Genomic DNA, 19,557 nt, shown 5'->3' with positions numbered 1-19,557 from the left:
CTAAACCAATGCTGCGTAGAATGAAATAATATTATTATAAAGTGAAATTTTCTACATTAGTCCTGTCAAACTTAAAAGTTTGGCGTTGAAAGTGGATGCTAGAAACGTAAATCTATTTGATTAAAACTTGTCCTAATAAAAAGTTCAAGTTATTTAGAATGGAGTTCATAAATTTTCTTATGAATCCAAAGATAAATCAGCCATGTTTATTGTGTTTTGCACAAGTTAATAACTGTCCAACAAACATTTACTCTAATTTTGAAATAGAAAACAAATACTTCAGTGCGAATTTAAACTTAAAAGACATGATAACATACTTATTTCCCGAATATGTAAGTAGTAACTAAACTTTAACTATTTAAAGCAATATAATAAAAAAAAATCTGTAATTACCACAATTCTTCCAACTTACACATATTTCTTCTTTTTTCTTTAAGGAATTTATAGTTTTTATTTTCCTCATATTTTGTTAACAGCTATAAGTTGCATACCTTTGGAATCTTTTTTTCAGGATATAAGTTTGTCTCAAGCTTGTGAGTCATGTACAGATTTATTAATTAAAATGTATATCAAATTAAGGAATAATAAAATTATCAAAACTGTTATCCTAAATTTAATTAATGATTTAAATTTGGAATTAGATAAAGACGGAAATATTTTGTCACGACCATGTTATTTAAATATTAATAAATCCAAGCTAGCAATAGAAAAGGAATGGTCACCTATTTACCCAAACACTGTTAGTTCAAGTGAAAATAAAATAAAGGGTATTAATATTCAAAAGCAATGCGAGGAGTGTTATAAGACTTTTAGTTCTATTAAAACATACAAACTACATATAAAAACTCACAAGAGAAGACGGCAAAAAACTTATTACTCATGTGTTCATTGTGACTACAAAACATTAAATAAGTCTTCACTGCAGGGCCATATTAATAAAAGCCATATAAAAGTGAGGCAGTTTGTCTGTCAAGTATGTTTTAAAAGCTTCTACCATAAGAAAAATTTGACCGAACATGTACGGAGTCACACTAAAGCAAGAGATGAAGTTTGTGAGATATGCGGAGAGACATTTTTGCATCGGAAGAACTTGTTGGAACATTTGAGATTGCACAACAATGTAAGGCCATATGAGTGTAACATATGCAGTAAAAGGTTTATAACATCTGGACGTAGATCAGATCACATTAAAAGAACTCATAGAGAAAAGAATGAAGTCTGCTTACTCTGTGATAAGAGGTTTAGTTTACCAAAAGAACTTACCAGGCATATTAAGTCGGTGCACTCATAGATATGACATCATCTACATACCATAATAAAATGATTAAAATAAAATGATTTTAATTTTCATAATATTTATTTATAAAATGTCAATACAAAAAGTAATTTTGTTCCATGTTCATTAAATATCTGTCATTAATTCTAACAATAGGTAAGTCAATATTGCTACACAATAAATATTCCTTAGGCAGTGGATATGAGTATTTTACAATTACTTATAAGTTACTTTAATATTACATACTATTTATATTGCAATAAATTTTTGTGGCCATAAAGTCAATTGATATAATTTTAATCCCTTATTATAATGGTAACTCGTTTAGGTAACTTATTTGCAATACTTCAGATTTTAGCACTCGTTAAATAGCCATAGCCGTAAACATTTATATTTTAGTATGGATTTTAACAACTAGATGGCGTAGTTTTTGCGCTCTCATAATTGTTCTAGAATCTAGAAGGTTGTGGTTTTATTTTTTAGTAATGATAGCCTTGGTTTGGTGGGACGTATGTTTTGGAGGGTCCTGCGGGAAAACCGTTGGGTTGATCGGGATACCGCGCTTCTCCTTCATAGGAAACCTAGAAATAAGATAATTTATTCAGGAGATATCTTTTGAACACGTAAAAAAGTTAGCAGGTTAAGTTTATATAAAACAAATTTATACGGCAAGTGCCAGGCGAAGATTAATAGTTGGTATTTTACAAACTATATTTATGATATATAGAAAAACATTCATAAAATTAGAATATGTTGCATCCAAATTATTTATTATATGAGAAAAACATGATCTAATGTGGTAGCTTTGGAAAACAAACAAAAACATTGCTGGTAATAATTTTGTTTATAATTTTAAATATCAGATAGTATTCTTTCAATCGCTGATACCAGTTCTAATAATTTCCACCTAAAAATAGATAAATTATTAAATAAATACCTCGGCATTAAATCCGTTTTTCCAATCGGCTGTATATCTCACGATCTGAGTGCGTCCGTCGGGCAACGCGATCCTGTATTCCCCGCGAGTGACGTCACCGTCTGATTTGGCGTTGTGGCTGTAATCATTACCGTCTTCATTGACAGCGTAGGCGAAGTCGAAGGGCATACCAGGTTCATGGTGATGGTGATCATGATGATCATGATGGTCATGGTGGTCATGGTGATCTTCATGGTGTGGATGATGAGGCTGGGGAAATAATTTTTATCATAAATATAAGTTCATGACACTATAAGCAGTATGGGATGAACCTTTGTCTTTTTTCCGTGCAAAACTAAATTGGTGTTTAAGAACTTTATGTAGCTATGCATGTTATTAATAGCTATAATACTTGAATGTGCGGATGTAGTTTTAAACGGTAACTGGAATGTAGATGCTAGTATTTTGCATTAAGGACATTGAATTTAATTTTATAAAAGAGATGGCGCTGTAGCTAATTTACTAACTTCGCAATTATTTTGTTTAATACGTTAGTATTAATTGAGTTTTAGTCTCGCACGACAACAATGACTTTATTACATTCACTTTATGAAAATAATATTTTATGTTCACTTAAGTTTTATTGTGAATGCATAAAATTTGATTCTAGTTTCGACCTTGTTGAATTTCGCAATAGTCGACGAGGAATGTGAATTTATTTGAGTTTATTTGTAAAATGGTTTTAAAATGTGATAAATTTCGTATTTTGGTGACGTATTACATTATTATTATTATTATTTATATGTTAAATTATATTTCATAAATTTAAAAGTTAGTATTATTTGAAAAAAAAAGTAGGTAATTGTTTTTTTCAGTAACCACTACTAATATTTTTTTATGATCAATTTTATTATTTTACTGTACAGTTGTAAAACAATATGTATTTAAAATTTATCGTTTAACCTTTGAAAGCTTCAGTGAAACAATTAATATTAATACGAACAGCGGAGGTTGTGATTTAAAACAATTTGAAACCTACGTACGACCTTTAAAAATGTTAAGCTTTATTTAAAATATAATTAATGACGGAACATTTATATTACAAAATGAATATAAGTGTTTATTGTACATAATTAATATCATTTTATAATATAATCACAATAAATGCGCTTATTAAAATAATGGCGTCTATTAAGAAAATCGCGGCGACAGAGTACATATTGGTTATTGTAGATAAGAACACTTGAGAGTAAAGTCTGCCATTAGCATCCACAGCTTAGGTGTTTTAACTATAATTAATGTTTTCAATAACTTAGGTATTGTTGCAATTTCTATGAAAATTTATTACCTTTGAAATTCTATTATCTTGATAAAAATTTGTTTCTTATGTTAGGACTTGAGCAATAAAACTACATTATATTTATTTAAAATACGTCTATAATTTTAGTTGAGAAGTTTTATAACTTTTTTGAGTACTTTTTTGATTACAGACTAAAAAAAACTACTATGAAATTTCAGACATGTGTCATTGGTTATAATCTATACTCTACCTTATTTGACATTAATGTAGCATTAATTTTATTACAGTTATTTATGACCCTGCCAATCAGTTGTTTCGCGTCCCATCAAGATGTCGGTTAGTATAAAACATCTGGTTGTACACGCCATAAGTTCTCTAAATTATTTATAGTCTATATTAAAGTGACGACCTGCGTTTGCTTGGATTGACGAGATTTTATGACTTACAATATGACTGTTAATTTTTTCCTTAATATCAAATTAATAGCATGTTGATTATTGTTTATAAAATATTATTTTAGCATACAAGTTGAGGGCTGAAAATATTCACGGTTAGTTGTTTTATATTATTGTCTCATGATATTTATCTTTGGATTACAACTATTCCATACACATATATTTTTTAAAGATTATGGCGAAAGATTGTCGAGTGAGTGTCAACTTTTAATTTAATATTAAAAAAAACAATCTACTAAGTATTTTACTTTGAAAAATAAGTGTACCAAATATATTGTTGAAAAATAATCAAACTTAGAATTAATAGAATAGACTCGAGCAGGACCCCTAATAAATTTGTATTCGATATTCCGGAGATTTATTCTTTAAGTTTTGGCTCAATATTGCTTTAAAGTAAAAAAAATCATTACAGTTATATGTAATTTTTAAGTAATTTTAAAAACTAAAATATAAACAAGAATAATCTATTATGGATATTTTCTGTCTTTGCTTTGTTGTAATGATATTTTAACAATATCTTTATTCATTTTAACATTTTGTAGGTATCGAGCGCGGTAAGTAACAGCTTTATTGATATCGTTAAAATTTATTGAGCCTAGTTCGAATATTCTAGAGAAATGTTTTGAATCTGTGTGAAATACGGTGTTGTATAAGAGTTGGTATTAGCACGACGTTGAACGATAATTTCAGGACGACGAGGTCAAGATAATTCTGGTGATAGTTCAAGTTCAACGCAACCTTTGTTAGAAGGTGAGTGCTATGTCCAGCAGAAAATGGCCGCCAAATAGATTGTTCTATGTATGATGTATGTGTGTGTGAATGTTTATGTGTGTGTGTGTGTGTGTCTAAGTCAACGACATAAGTTTGGATGAATTATTGGATGAAAATTCAAAGCTATTGTCAGACTCTTCACTGCTACTGTTGGTTGTATTTCGTGTATATATTTTCCAGATCGAGCTGGGACAAGTGATTCAGAAGAAGGTACGTTGTGAGCTATCAATTAATTAGAACTATACATTTATTAATAAAATCATTATTTAATACAGATTCTGGAAACAAAAAATTATGTAAGTTTTTTTTTATTGTAACTAAATTATGTATTTAAATTACAAAAAAAAAATTGATTTATATAAATCATAAAAAATATTATTTCAAATTAAGCACTTTTAACGGATTCGGATGATTCGAGAGAAAATAAATTAAGTGGGAATAAGAATGAATTGAAATTAAACAACGAGAAATCGGACGCAGAGTCCAAGAAATTGGTGAAGAATGATACAAATGAGGAAGAAAAGAATTCTAAAGAAACGGGCAAAAACAAATCAGGAGAACAGAAACGCGCGGAGGTAGAAAAAGTTGAGATAGATAAAGAGAAAGAGAAAGATAAAGAAAAAGTTAAAGAAAAGAATTTAGATTCAGAGACTTCAACAAGGTGTACAACAGATCAGATAATAACAAGTTAGTGTTATTAATTGTTTATTAAAGATTAATTTGTTTCGCATCTCCCTCAATAGTCAAAAATTAACTTATCGTTTTTGGAAAATAATGTGTAGAAAATAAATTATTAATAAATATTTTTTTCGCTACTCCGAGGACCTCATTACGTGTAATGATCTGAACAATCAACATTATTCAAAAATATGGAAGCGTCAACAACTACCCGCATTTTTATGTATATGACGTAATACAAATATACATGCTGATCAAAATATTATGACGTTTAGTAAATATTTTTCTTCTGAAAGCATTATTAGAACTTTTTTTTTGTATATTAATGATAAATTAAATTAAATCTAGATATATTTTTATTAAACGACCCTAAATTAAAGAATGATTGCAGTTGGTGACATTAAAAAGCGTAAGTAATTAAATAAGCGTAAGTAAAGAAATAAGATCAATTAAATTAAACATATTAATTAAATTCATACAGTTAATACCGTCGAAAATACTGACAACGAAGGTAAGTGAAGACATTTTACATTATATATATATATATATAACCCATGATTTCAACAATATATAAACATATGACCGACCTCTTTTTTATTACCCATGAAAAATCAGATAAAATGCTCCACTATAAATATGTGATTTTTTTAAATTTAATTTCGATTTGACTTCTATTTTTAAAATCGCATTTAAAATTTTAAAAGAATTTTATAAAAATAAATAATGAAAAAAACTAGTAATGGTTGAATTTATTAACGTTTTAGAATTCAAAAATATATTTTGAATTTTTGTCTTTGCTTTGGTGTTTTTCTGTTTCTCAGATACAATTATACCTACTATATTTATAATTCGCTTTATATTTTTACCTTAGTGGACCACTTCAAAATTTTTTTTTAATCTTTTTTGTAAAGTGATATCAAAGACCAAAGAGTTTTGTTATTCGGAATATCTAAATCACAGCCACATCATTATTATTATTATTACTTTAAATTTTTTCCTTTTAATTTTATTTTAATAAAGAAACAAAACGTCGTATTGGCCTTCATTACATGATGAGGTATGGGACACCATGAACTTTGCAAGTAATATTACGACTAATTGTTTTGATATATAATTTTCAGTTGATAAAACATCAGGTGGTGATGACAATAATGATGAAACCAAGGTCGTGACGGATGACCAGCCCGTTGAGACGGATGGTATTGACTCATACAACTAATTTAAATAACTACTTAACAATGTTTCCATCCTATCATATCTAATGCGCCTTTTTGATCTAGTGTAATATGAATTCAAATGAAACTAATATTTTTCGGATTACTACGGGTTATTTTTTTATTATAAAAACTACATACTCCCGACGTTTAGCTTACTTTGCAGCCACCGTGATCACGGGTAGACGAGATGTGAATGTTTAGCTTTGCTAGCTCAAATAAGGTTTGGAGTGCGTGGATTATTTTAAATAATAAAATACGCGTAGTAATCCGAAAATACTAGTTTCATGACATGAATATAAAATGGTTAAATTATATCAACAGAACCAGAAAAGACTGTCAGTAAGGTCTATAATGGTCCGAAACCAGCCAAGGCTCCCGATCACTACATCGATGATGTTTGAATACATATATTTTAAAACTATTTTGTTATTATTTGCAACAATACCACGAAAAATATATATCATAAATACCATCTATATTGTATTGTAAGCAATCTTAATTTAAACACCCTTACCATAAGTGTAGAGTCAAAATAAATACCGATAGTTACTAGTTACACACACAAAACTACGTTGTTACTGTCATCTATATTCTAAGCTCTGATTATTAAAATTAAAGAAGTTATACGATGCGGACTTGCAATACTATACTATGCTATAGTTATACGCTTGGAATCTCGTTGAAGGCACTTACCTCATGAGTAGGGCGAGGGGGTGTTGGTGAAGGTTGTGTCACTGGGGGCAAATAGCCATTTCTGGGTGTGGTCGTTCTGATTGGTGGAGGTGTTGGCTGAAAGATATATTAACAAAATCATATTATGTCCCTTAAACTTATTTATTAAAGTCTAAAATTAGATATCTTTATTAATACCCATCTTTTTGTAGCGTACTCTATTCATTTCATAATACTGGACTGATTTTGATGTTATATCTGTTATATTATTGATTATAGCTTTCGATATATATATTTTTTTAATATAAAAATATTAGCGTCTTTTCATCAATCATAATTAACGTTGATTAACTTAGGACTGTCTAGTATTAATGTCTAATTAAGATCTAATAATTGATAGGAACTATTAATACCGTGTATGAAAAAAAAAACGTCGTGTTTCAATAGCATAGGAAAAACTATGGACATTGTTTAATTTAATGGCTCGTATTGTAACTGAACAATGCCCGGCCTCCAAAACAGTTTCAAAATTGTTTCATCTTGAAAAAATAATATATAACCATGAAAATGGCTTGAGAATTACAACAATGTGGGAGGTTTTGTTTTAAAGCTTATCTAATTATATCAAATTTCATATTAAACGTTTATTTTATACTTTAAATTACTTAATATTTTCTTATTAATAGTTGAAAAATACTTTGAAAATTCCATTAGAATATAGTCTTAAACATGCATGTATATATGATGAAACGTGTCAATTTTTTTGCTAAGGCTTCATTCACACTGGAACTGAATTTTTCTGCCAATATCAATGTGTCGACTTATTAAGTGTCTTAAGGGTAAAGAGGTGTACCTTGACAGGTGTGAACGGTTTGCTCGGCGTCGGATACAGATAACCCTTGCTGGGTGGCAGATATTCATTTTGAGCGGCCGTCAACAGCACCATCCCACAGACAACACACGAAAAGAGCATCTGGAAAGATAATATTTTCATTTAATTTTATATTCACGAAAATAAAATGAATTGAACTCTCATTTCTGATCCATGAATAATGTTTCGTTAAGAAATTTTAATAAATTTTCTAAATGTAACTTATATTTATGGATGTTTTATAACAAACACGTTTTTAAAACGCTGAGTATGAATAATCGAGAATGTCTTAGATTTCATAAAAAATTCAAAATAATGAGTGTCTTTTTTTTAATCTACTTTATGAGAACAGTATATATTTGTGAGTAGCGTCACTGTGATGTAAGTTATTTTTAAAATCTTTCGAACAAAGCCATGGACGAAAACTAGTTTTTGAATTATCACATTTTCTACAAAAAAAAAAAAATGTTATATCATCTAAAAACTAAACGAAATATTTAAAAATATATCATAGAAACTGGAACTTACAAAATATTTATACTATATATATTACATATATATATATATGTATATAGGTTTGTGTAAATGATCATATATGCAATAATTACGGCTATAGATTAGCATCGAGATATGTTACAATAAATTTATATTATTATAGAAAATTATGTATTATACGTGAAGCAAATAAATTTAATGTAATAATTAATTAAATATACATTACACGTATACAAAATACATTCATAACAGTAATAACGTGCGCGAACTCATCTCATGAAGACGGCCTTGCACCATCGATAGATCGTTGTACCCACGTACCGACAGCATTACAACATATAACCCTTATATTATATATATATATATATATAATATAAAATAAATTTTGTGAAATTTACATAACACAATTTATTTATTAAATTAAATCCGTTATAAATTTATAATTTTAATAAGTTCTTATATTAATACCGCTCAAATATTTAATAAATGTGTAATTAAATGTCATTGCTATTCCATAATTTATATTGAATATATATTTTTGTTGCTATCTGTACATTTCCCTTCGTTTTGTCCGTCCGTTCAATAAAGGCGATTGTGGATTTAACAAAAGAATGATCGGCACAGACTCCAGACACACTCTAGTTAGTACGTACGTATTGTGTTTATTTACGTTTATAAATTTATTTTTTATTATATTTATCTATAATTTCATAAATTATACAACAACAATACTTTCTAAGTGTGTCCTTATCTTAAACATTCGCTATTTTGTGTCTTTCATTATTAGTATCACACAAGTGAGTTTGGAGAAAATTTAAATTAAAAAAAAAAATTACGTTATAGATGACATTTTATTAAATTAATCATACCAACATTGTATTGTATTTATTTTCAGCGAAATCTTCTATATGTTTGTTTGTTGGAGTGAAACCTACACCTATTGTTTGGACTTTTTGAACACTTGACGTATCGGTCAAACTCACATACAAACAATGGCTTTTGTTGTAATGTGGAGCACACTGAGTAATAATGTACTCGATTTAATAAAATTTAATACACACATTTATTTTATGTATAAAAAACATAATTCATTAATAAAGCAACCTGGAAACGTGTCACTTATGGTAAGTTTCTTTAAAATTATGCAGTGCTTTTAAATACAACTAATAAAAAAAAAATATATAATGTATGTAGAAATAGAGAGATATTTGCATAACTCTGTACGTATACAGCTTGCAGATATTCTTATAATACATTAACAGTAACAAAATTAGTGATTAATTCTTGATTTATATTTAACAATTAAAAATAACATGCCGAGAGGATATTCATGAATGAGGCACTGTCAAACTATCGTTGTTGCGTTCCGGATACAAATTCATACTAAGGTATTCTAAGCTAGATTACAGACGAGTGAGGTCAGGTGATCGTTTTGAGGTGTTGAGAGTCCATTGTGGTAAGATCGTGGGAAATGTTACAAAAGATCTGAATACTTTTGAAATAGTTTCGGAATTATTCGGCAGAGTTTATTGAACTTATAATTCTTAATATTTTCTCATTAATTCGAAAGTGATTTTCATTTTCTGTTACCATTTAAATATTCTTTATTAAGATTGAAAGGTAATTTTAATCATTTAAAGGGTATTAAGATATATTTGGGGCATTTATGTTTGATATATCATAGACGTGAGTATAATATATTTAAAGAATTAATATTTTTTTTATCTATAATAAATTAAAGAATTATCTATGAATATTTTTTAATCATAATAAGTCACTCACAACAAAGTAAAATTAAACTTAATACTCGTGAACAGACACACCCGACAGTTGGAACGTGATTATAATCTGTGGTTCCTATGAAATGTCAAAATGTCCCTAAACTTTAATATAGATTTGTGAATCAAGATGGCTTTTGCAATTAAAGAATGCGATTATGTAACTATGAAATAGAAAATCTTAGTAGAATAAGAATATAGAAATAAATAGATTTTTATCTGTCATAAATGACGATTAAATTTCATATGTATCGTTAATCATATCGGACATTTAAACTTAACCTTATTGGAAACCATATGTAAATCCGGCATATTTGATAATCAATTCTATTTTATTTATAATCTTTCTAAAGTATTTAACATACGAACTATTCGTTTAAACCCCCATTCATAATTAACTTGATTGTTAAGACACGCTTGTTATTACAATAACATAATTTATTACATCATAAAAACCTCTTTGGAATCCATTTTTATGTAACATCGTTTATATCAAAGTTTCACTAAACAAATCATTTCAAACGTTAGTGTTTTTGACAAGATAATTATTGTGCGCCATTACAGAAATGGTTGCTATAATTTATTTTTAAAGGCTTTGTAACATATATTTTTTTGTAAAGTTTCGTTATGCTCATTTCATTTTCATTTTATTATGCTTTTCTTATCATAATTGTTTTTTTTTTTTTTTTTACCAAAAAGGTTTTATTTTGGCAGTCGGTGTGGGTGCTTTGATACGACAAATTTTAAATTCCAACATCGTTGCTATCGTTGCCATTTATCTTATTTATGGTATGCTTTGCTGACAAAAAAATACTTTTTATATATAAAGAGATAATACGGACGTAGTAAAAATAATTCAAAGAAAATAATTGCAATCTGAATTATGTGTTTATCATATATTTTCACCGTCACTCTACACGAAGTATTTTTCATGAATACTACGTGACAAGATTTATTTACTATTAACGCCCCGTATGCATTCTAACGGTTCAAACTTGTAGTAACTAACGTATGTAATGGCGGCCTCAGACGCAACATCTACAATTAAATAATCATTATTTTAAGATCAACGCAACAATCTCACGGTTAATAATATAGAAAATAATGTTACTATGACCTTTACATCATATTTATCTTACTTTAATATTATAATAACGAAATTAAGAAAATTTGTGACTTGAAAGACAAACCGAATTATGTTTGATGTTAAAAATGTTGGAAGCATTCGCTTGTTTTGTTTATATCGCCGTCAACTTGAACTGCAACCTACGATGATTTAGAAGGACAATATGTAAAAACTAGTATTTAATGTCATTACGTAATATATTATATAATCTAACCTAAATACCATAGACAATGGTTAACAAAAACACGTGTCAAGGTGAACATTGTGCTCATCTATTCAGCCAAAGACATTATGTAGTGTATATATGCACCTGAAAAACAGTATTTTATTTCCGACCTACAATATCAAGCAGAAATTTTTCAACTTCTGCGGGTCGTTAAAAAAAACCAAACAATTTTTTTTTATATATTTTTTTTTTATTTAAAGCACAATTATATTAACTCTTTTATAAGTTTGAGGTTCTCTATTAAATAAATGTTTTTTGCATCGTAGTAGTAACAATTTTTTGCTCTCATTTAATATTGCTTTTCGAGTAGTTTATGTAAAACGTGCAATCTGAATTTTGATAAAAAATATTTTTGTATTGACCTTACGTCACGTGTGCTCTGATTCAACAATGACCTATCATTATTCGACTTACGTTAACTCTGTTTTACGTAATGTTCCGTTTAACGCATTTGTAACTTTTTTTCACAGGAAACTTGTTTTTTTTTTGATACATACTCAATTTAAATATATAGAAGTTGTATTCTATGTCATTCTTGTAGTGTTGTCGCTTATTATGTACGTATTATTCGAATAACAGTTTTTCGTGAGAACTATTAAATTCATCATTACATTTTTGATTATTATTCTTCAAAATTAAGACACAATTATATATATTTTTGTAGAATGGAATCTTAAAAGTAAAATAAAATTTTTAATTTTCATTACGATGAATATAAGTCAAAGATAAAGGTAAGATAAGTTATAAAGGCAAAACATACACTGACGAAGGCGTAGACCTTAGTTTCAGCTATACTTTACAATAATCATTATAAAGAAATGACTTTGAACTTTCATATGAGCTTTAATAATGTAAAAGTAAACTAATATAAGTATAAAAAATAAACAATGAAAAGTAAGTGCTGAGTAATAAGTGAAATAGCAATGATATAAGCATCGCTTTTGTAAGATATGGTTTACGATTGCCAATTTTTGGCTATCGAAAAAAATGATCATAAGAAATTAATTGGCAATAATATTTTTATATAATAAAAAAAATAAAATAAAAATACACGCCTTTTATTATTATTCCTATAATAATATGTTCTCTTTACTGTTCTATATTATTTTGTAATCTTAAAGTGATGTCAAAAAAATTCAAATTTCATATATATATGTAGGTAATAAATTGACAAAAATTCGAATCTCTTTGCGATATCTACAGATTAAACCAATTTTTGTTTTTATATTAATGTCTATAAAAAGATATAAATAAATTAAAATATATTTTAGAAAGTAATTGTCATCATAAAGATCATTTTTATAACATTTAAATATTCATTGATGAAAAAAAAAATTTTGTAATTTCCATTTCTATATTCGTAACTTATATTAATAATTGTATTATATTTTTTTCATACTAGATTTATTGAATTAAAAATATACGTTTGATGAGACAGCCGCGGGATTCAAAAACTCTTAGTACACATGCTTGTAAGGGAATAAGGGATTGGGAATCAGTGTGTTGTCACCGTAATACTGTTTTAATAGAACTGTCAAAGGTCAAGTGGTGCTTAAAATGTAGTGATTGCGCACACCACATTAATGTTCGTTGAATTCCTGGGTTCCATTTGCGCGTGTTTACGTGTCTTATGATTAATTCAAAATATATAAATTAAATACCTTCTGGACGGAGAAGATCATATTTACAGCTGGTATCTGTAAGAAGATAATTAGGTTTTAATAAAAACTTATATTAAATAGAGAATCGAGACATATAAAATATGTGTATATATATAAAATATAAGTTTGTATAGCTTCACGTGTTTAGAAAAGCATGCAAGTGATAATATTTTCGTGGAATCTTATAAAGTACTTTTCATTTTCCTTGCGAACGAAAAAAATTATGGATTTTTGTTTTGTTAATCATAATACTATAGTAATATATAACCTTCATGTTAAGCTTTTACACAGAAATAATAAAAAAAAAATTACCAAAATTAAACTGTCAATAAACACTTTCATTTTCACATAAAACGAGGATGAGTCAAAATTTCATTTTTTGATGTACAACCTTCATAAATTCCAATATGGCCATTAAATGTAATCAATCTTTAAATGAATTTAAATAACGGTGTTATTTAACTCTTACGTTCGATAGATTTAATATTATTAATTTTTTTTATATATCACCTTAATATGCTATAAAGATGATGAGAGTTTGTCTGTAACAAAAACAAGGTAAGTCAAATGTATAGGATTACCGCTAGTAAGCCTCGATACACTACGTACGAGACGTCTCCCGTATCTAAATATATCACTCAATAACCTACGTTAATACTAGCATGTATCTGACGAAAACATCATTAAACGAGACTGAAAATCTTCACATTTGGCACTTCATTAAATGGAATTGTAAAAGTTATTTGTTCGGGCTTACGCTCCCCATGAAAAGACTAGCTACGTGGCTTATATTTAAAACATTCATGTATGAAAACAATCTACTTTATGATATACAAATTTTATGCTATATATTGCTTTATATACTTTTTGATCACTTCTTATAAGATGTATTACCGATACAGAGTAACCCGTTTGATCATAAGAGCTAGATTTGACCGATTTGATCAAAAAGTGTTCCACTCAAACTAAATAGAATTTTGAACGATCTGATCAAGAATTCCATGTGACCGATTTCATCATACGACCTAATTCATGCACGGACTGTATAAAGGCAATGAACCTTTCACCGATGATACGTGAAATGATAATTATAAAGCTAAGTTCATAGTGTAACATCTATAACTCAGTATAGCTAGATGTGCCAGCCTACACTAAGTCACCTACGCGGTTGATATGCCAAACTCGTGATGAACAATGCCGCTAAGGTCACGTTAGGAATGTTGCTTACAATTTAATTGGTCTAGGTTCCAGCCCAGACTTTAAAACTAGCTGATATACCGAATGGAATTTCTAATAAAGATCACACACTACTTATTTTTATTATAACATTTATATATCACGGATATTATATAATTAGTTATATAAAGTTCAGTCACTGCCTATATACATATGATAATAGGTTGTATGTTTTAAAATATTAAATATGATAAATCATTCCTATCATTAAATTTCTCTACACTATCGGACAATACATCATTTGTTTGTACCCGATCACAACTCTCTTCATTAGGTCTATTCATGTTGAATTATTTTCATTATTAACACACCCTGTATAGGTGTGATGATATGATAAATTTTTGGTTGCAATAAGAATCTTTGTTAGTTTGTATAATGCAAAAATAAGCCTATTGTTATTCATAAAGTTAAGATATAATTTCTATATATGTTAAAAATTTGGTTCGTATCATAAATGCTAATTTGTAATTAAACTCATTTAATTTAACCTTTTTCTATATTTTACTTATTGTGAAAGTATTCACAGAAATCGATATATAAATTTGAGTCAGCGTAAATTGCTGGTATTATACTATTTTTGTAAATTCCGGCTTTAGACGTTACATAAAAAAAAACGATAAGTGAGACAAAAAATACCGAGTAATTAAAAAGAAAGACGAAACTTCTCAGCATTCCATGGATTCACCTTGCGGGTGCCACGGCCACGTCCATCGCGTTGCAGGGAGAGGAGCTTCAACAGTGTCTGGGACTTGCGACCCTGGTGTAGTTTTAAAGGCCTCTATCTAGCGAGCGTTAAACGCACACCTCCACCGTTCAAGCTCCTCTCTCTACCTAACCAAATTTGAAACGAACCTACTAGGGCTGCCTTCGAAGTACGTTCCAAGAATGAAACAAACCTTCCACATTTACAAGCATATAACATATTGAAAGCAATGATCAAATACTATTATATTATATGTGTTACTAAGTAAAGTTATAAAAGGTAAACACTCATTACCAATTGCTCGCATCTCATCCTTGTCAATCAAATGCAGACAATTGTGAGCCGCAAAAACTAACGACCTCAATGTGTTCGTATATAACAATTAATGTATATAAACATATAATTATATAAAGCTAATTATAAATGGTTTCTGAGAAATGTTTCTGATATTTTTGATATAAAAATTATATGCAATAGAATCTTATTAAACTACGATAAGTTGATTGAAACGACCTTAGTCGTACCAAAGCTTTTTTTTGGACACGTCTTCCGTTTTCGGGTCCTAAAATTTAAATTAATGGTCCGATCTGATTTTCTTTGATAAAACCCACCCCAGATAACTGGGGTATCGAACAAAAAAAATATTCGGTTGCCGAGATCATCTTCGTGAATGAATGAGCTGAGTCGCCAGTAGTATTCCGCTCGCTTAACATATGAAGCAGAATGAGATCTAAGATTTTCTCGAGTTTTATTTATTTAAATGAAACTAATATATTTCGGATTTACTACGCGGATTTTATTATTTTAAACTACATAATCCCGACGTTTCGGGAAACAGTGTTGCTGAAACGTAACCTTAACGCGTAGTATATCCGAAATATATTAGTTTCATTTATATGAAGTATAGATTATACATTTATATCAAGCGATTTAAGACATGTAGCTAGTCATTAGTTGAGCGATTCCGTGATTTACACTAAGAAATTCCGTTGTATTAATTTATTATAATAATATTGGTAGTTCGGACGACTTTTTTTTAATATCTTTTCATAGTTCATACGTACGACAGGTGTTATGTTAGTCCATATATCAGTACATTCAACATAGAGAAATAAATATCCAAATTTCTAACATATATAGAAATTATATCTTAACTTTATGAATAACAATGTTTGCATTATACAAACTAACAAAGATTCTTATTGTAACCAAAAATTTATCATATCATCACACCTATACAGGGTGTGTTAATAATGAAAATAATTCAATATGAATAGACCTAATGAAGAGAGTTGTGGTCGGGTACATTCAACATAGAGCCTTCTTTTTTCATACTGGACCCTAGCAAAGACGTGTTCCTCGATGTAACAAGAAAGCACAATTTAGATTCACACAAAAAAAGTGAATTGCAACTAGTGAGTTTTTTTCCCGCTTAGTTTAATTAAAATCCTTTAGAGATCATTATCTGTAATAGAAAATTGCTCTTGCAAAGTAATAATATATTAGGATAGTGATAATTATGATCGCGCTGAACAAAAACTATGTGACAATTTATATAGAGGTCATTTCTAATTAGTAAGTGGCAGTAGATCGATTTTGTTTGAAAATGTTTATAATAATCTTATTACGCTGAAGTTTTTTTAAACATACCATATATATATATATATATATAGTGATTGGTGGAAAACATACACTCTTTATTTAAGCCTTCCGTCGCGTAAATGGTCTATTGTTATATACATATATATTGTATTTAAAATATCATGCATAAAGTTATACATTAGATAAAATGAGAAAATGTTTGCTATTCAATCTTTGATATTTAAGACGAAATGTCATTTGTTAAACAGTCTAAATCTTTTCAGCGACTTCAAAGATTTTCCTGAACCAATAAGAAAGTTGGTTAATAAAATTTTCCAAAAAGGTTTGTCTAAAACTGGAAATATAACTAATTATAAAAGCGAGATACAAATAATTTTAAAATCATAAATGGACACAAATTCATTCATAACTGTATAAGATAAGTTAATTCTTTATCATCATTGTGCAAAAATAATATGTTTAGTAGATTTTAAATTTTTATATCGAATAAAATAACTTACGTTCCACACTGGGCGTTACTTTCGTAAGCTTAGTACAAGTCACCTTCGTCAAACTACATACGAAGCGTTTCGCGTCTCTCGTTCAGTAACCCACATTATTACTATACTATGACGGTTTATGAATGGAAAACTCTTAACGTTCCGTGTGCAGTGTGATACCAACTTAGACTAAGCATACATTCTGATAAAAAGTTGCCTATCAGCGTGGACTAAATGTCACCAAAGTCCCTTATTACAAACGAGCGTAAAAAGCAAGTTGAAGTCATTAAATTTAAGCAATAATGTTGCTTATTGGTTTAAATTTATTTAATATACAAAATACTCCTTACTTTACTATGATAATAATATATAAGGCATGTTTACAATATTATTAAGACGATCATTACGATGTACTCTTAAAATATAGAAATTGTTGGTATGTTTTCTGTACGTAATTGTTAGCAAGGATATTGAGAAACAATGAGTGCTTATACTGTGCATCTCATTATGTCCAGGTTGAGTGGGACTTTTGATACAAATGCACTTATTGTTTGTGTAAAAGAGGTATTTTTATTAGTGTAAAGGTATTGAGGAAATTAGTGATTTAAATCGTATTATTTGATGTATAAGGTTTTTTTTTTAATTTAGTTATATCTGATGATAATAACAATATTTTTTATATAATATAGAAAAAGATTATCGGACGCTTTAGTTAAATTCGAAACTACATAATAAAAGTAATAGGTCTTCGTCGGATAAGTTTTAAGAATGTGAATTGAATAGCTTATGTGTGACTTTTCGTATTAATTTTAGGAACTTTAATATGGAGTAAATAAATTCTTTAAAAACATGAAAAGGAGTTAAACATGTGTGCGTTATAAAATATATATTGAAATAAAATTATTTAAGTTATTCGTTTTCATATTGTTTCCAATATTATAAATTATACTATTAATGAATTATTATTTTAAATTAAATAGGGGAAAAAAATATACCTTTGTCCGAAATAAGAAAGTAAATAAAAAATTAAGTGAATTTTAGACTTTTTTATGAGGACCGTAATAATTAATCATTTTAAAAACGGAACAATGAATTACGTAAATTTTATACATTTACTTAATGCTTCAAAAAGATGTAAATTATACTGTAGTTATTAAAATATTATTTATTTTTTCTGGCAACTCAGATTCAAGAGTTACCAATTCTTTAACAACCTAATAAATAAAATGTATCAATTAACATAAATGGCTAGCTAACATTCTAAGAGACATTTGTCAAATAAAAATTACACGCATAAAGAATTAATAATAATACTAACAATGAATTGCGAGCGTCATAAAAAAAAGCATTTATTCAGCTGTCACAGTGTTAAATATAGCTGTGAACATTGGTAGCATTGTTTTTTTATGGCGCGAAATACAATTCAGCCTAACTGCTATGCTTAATGTACACTATGAAAATAAATAATAATCACCTTAAAACACACACAACACAACACAACCAGTTAGAGTAACGCGCAACACTGTTTCATGTGAAAGGTTGTCTTTTATATAAAGTCCCGTATACAAGGATGCGTAAAGAGGGGACTACACTTCCTGGTTTTTTTTCGTTCTTATTCATTAGATTGTTTCAGATGACCGTTGCGCAATGCGCTTGATCTTATTAGTACTGATTTTAGAGCTTTCTTTATTCTGTCCATTTTTTTTTTATAAAATTCATTATGTATACATATTTATTTCTTGAAGAAAATAAATTTTCGATGAATGATATTTAGTTGCTTATAAAATTAATTAATAACTTTGTGGAAAATGGCGATCGTGCGTATTAAAATTGTTAGTGGTTTATTTATAGGGATATTTCGTAAAGTGCTCAACAGGTTGTACCGGTGTATATTAAAAGGTATAGGTATGTTCAAATTTATAAAGCAGAATTGTTAAGTTTTTAACTTTTTATTATAATTCGAAAGTTTCTGTAAATTTAATTTACCGTATCATAATAAAACAACTGTAATATCATAAAATATATGTATGTTTTTTTTTTTAATGTATAAGATCTCATGATATTCAGCCATAGACAAAATAAATATAAATTAATA

General features: G+C 28.2%; 3 protein-coding genes across 5 annotated transcripts; 2 read left to right on the top strand and 1 right to left on the bottom strand.

Annotated features, from left to right (window-relative positions):
• The first annotated feature begins 76 nt into the window (after positions 1–76).
• LOC116775750 (gastrula zinc finger protein XlCGF52.1-like) lies at positions 77–1,353 on the top strand. Its single transcript, XM_032668729.2, has 2 exons — positions 77–332; positions 512–1,353. The coding sequence occupies exons 1-2, from the start codon at positions 159–161 to the stop codon at positions 1,289–1,291; spliced, it is 954 nt and encodes a 317-aa protein (XP_032524620.2). The 5' UTR covers positions 77–158; the 3' UTR covers positions 1,292–1,353.
• On the bottom strand, positions 1,089–19,000 carry LOC116775752 (endocuticle structural glycoprotein SgAbd-1-like). Its single transcript, XM_032668732.2, has 6 exons — positions 18,937–19,000; positions 13,443–13,478; positions 8,139–8,258; positions 7,307–7,402; positions 2,214–2,462; positions 1,089–1,857 (listed from the first exon to the last, which is right to left on the bottom strand). Exons 2-6 carry the CDS (start codon positions 13,461–13,463, stop codon positions 1,756–1,758), a joined length of 588 nt encoding a protein of 195 aa, XP_032524623.1. The 5' UTR covers positions 13,464–13,478; positions 18,937–19,000; the 3' UTR covers positions 1,089–1,755.
• Positions 2,849–8,196, top strand: LOC116775751 (nipped-B-like protein B). 3 transcript variants are annotated; one of them, XM_061525132.1, is made up of 13 exons: positions 2,849–2,961; positions 3,780–3,828; positions 4,013–4,042; positions 4,120–4,140; positions 4,490–4,501; positions 4,638–4,697; positions 4,899–4,928; positions 4,994–5,014; positions 5,109–5,405; positions 5,788–5,805; positions 5,878–5,907; positions 6,518–6,595; positions 8,147–8,196. In XM_061525132.1, the coding sequence occupies exons 1-13, from the start codon at positions 2,929–2,931 to the stop codon at positions 8,179–8,181; spliced, it is 714 nt and encodes a 237-aa protein (XP_061381116.1). In that variant the 5' UTR covers positions 2,849–2,928; the 3' UTR covers positions 8,182–8,196. The 3 variants fall into 3 exon arrangements, with proteins under 3 accessions (XP_061381116.1, XP_032524621.2, XP_032524622.2); XM_032668730.2 differs by lacking the exon at positions 8,147–8,196 and adding an exon at positions 6,935–7,034; XM_032668731.2 differs by lacking the exons at positions 4,120–4,140; positions 8,147–8,196 and adding an exon at positions 6,935–7,034.
• Positions 19,001–19,557: the final 557 nt, after the last annotated feature.

Source organism: Danaus plexippus, chromosome 27, assembly GCF_018135715.1.
Source record: "Danaus plexippus chromosome 27, MEX_DaPlex, whole genome shotgun sequence".
Taxonomy (NCBI): Eukaryota; Metazoa; Arthropoda; class Insecta; order Lepidoptera; family Nymphalidae; genus Danaus; species Danaus plexippus.
Note: the sequence above shows the minus strand (reverse complement) of the source record. Positions and strands in the feature narration are given on the sequence as shown.

Bases quoted from the DNA above. Each gene is read 5' to 3' on its own strand.
- LOC116775750 (XM_032668729.2), top strand. From the start codon at position 159: ATGGAGTTCATAAATTTTCTTATGAATCCAAAGATAAATCAGCCATGT. The intron at 333-511 runs GTAAGTAGTAAC...TCTTTTTTTCAG, and splicing joins CATACTTATTTCCCGAATAT to GATATAAGTTTGTCTCAAGC.
- LOC116775751 (XM_032668730.2), top strand. From the start codon at position 2,929: ATGGTTTTAAAATGTGATAAATTTCGTATTTTG. The intron at 4,043-4,119 runs GTTAGTTGTTTT...TATTTTTTAAAG, and splicing joins GAGGGCTGAAAATATTCACG to ATTATGGCGAAAGATTGTCG. The intron at 6,596-6,934 runs GTATTGACTCAT...TTATATCAACAG, and splicing joins CCAGCCCGTTGAGACGGATG to AACCAGAAAAGACTGTCAGT.
- LOC116775752 (XM_032668732.2), bottom strand. From the start codon at position 13,463: ATGATCTTCTCCGTCCAGAAG. The intron at 8,259-13,442 runs GTATTTAATTTA...TTATCTTTCCAG, and splicing joins TGATCTTCTCCGTCCAGAAG to ATGCTCTTTTCGTGTGTTGT. The intron at 2,463-7,306 runs GTAAGTGCCTTC...TTATTTCCCCAG, and splicing joins CCCCTCGCCCTACTCATGAG to CCTCATCATCCACACCATGA.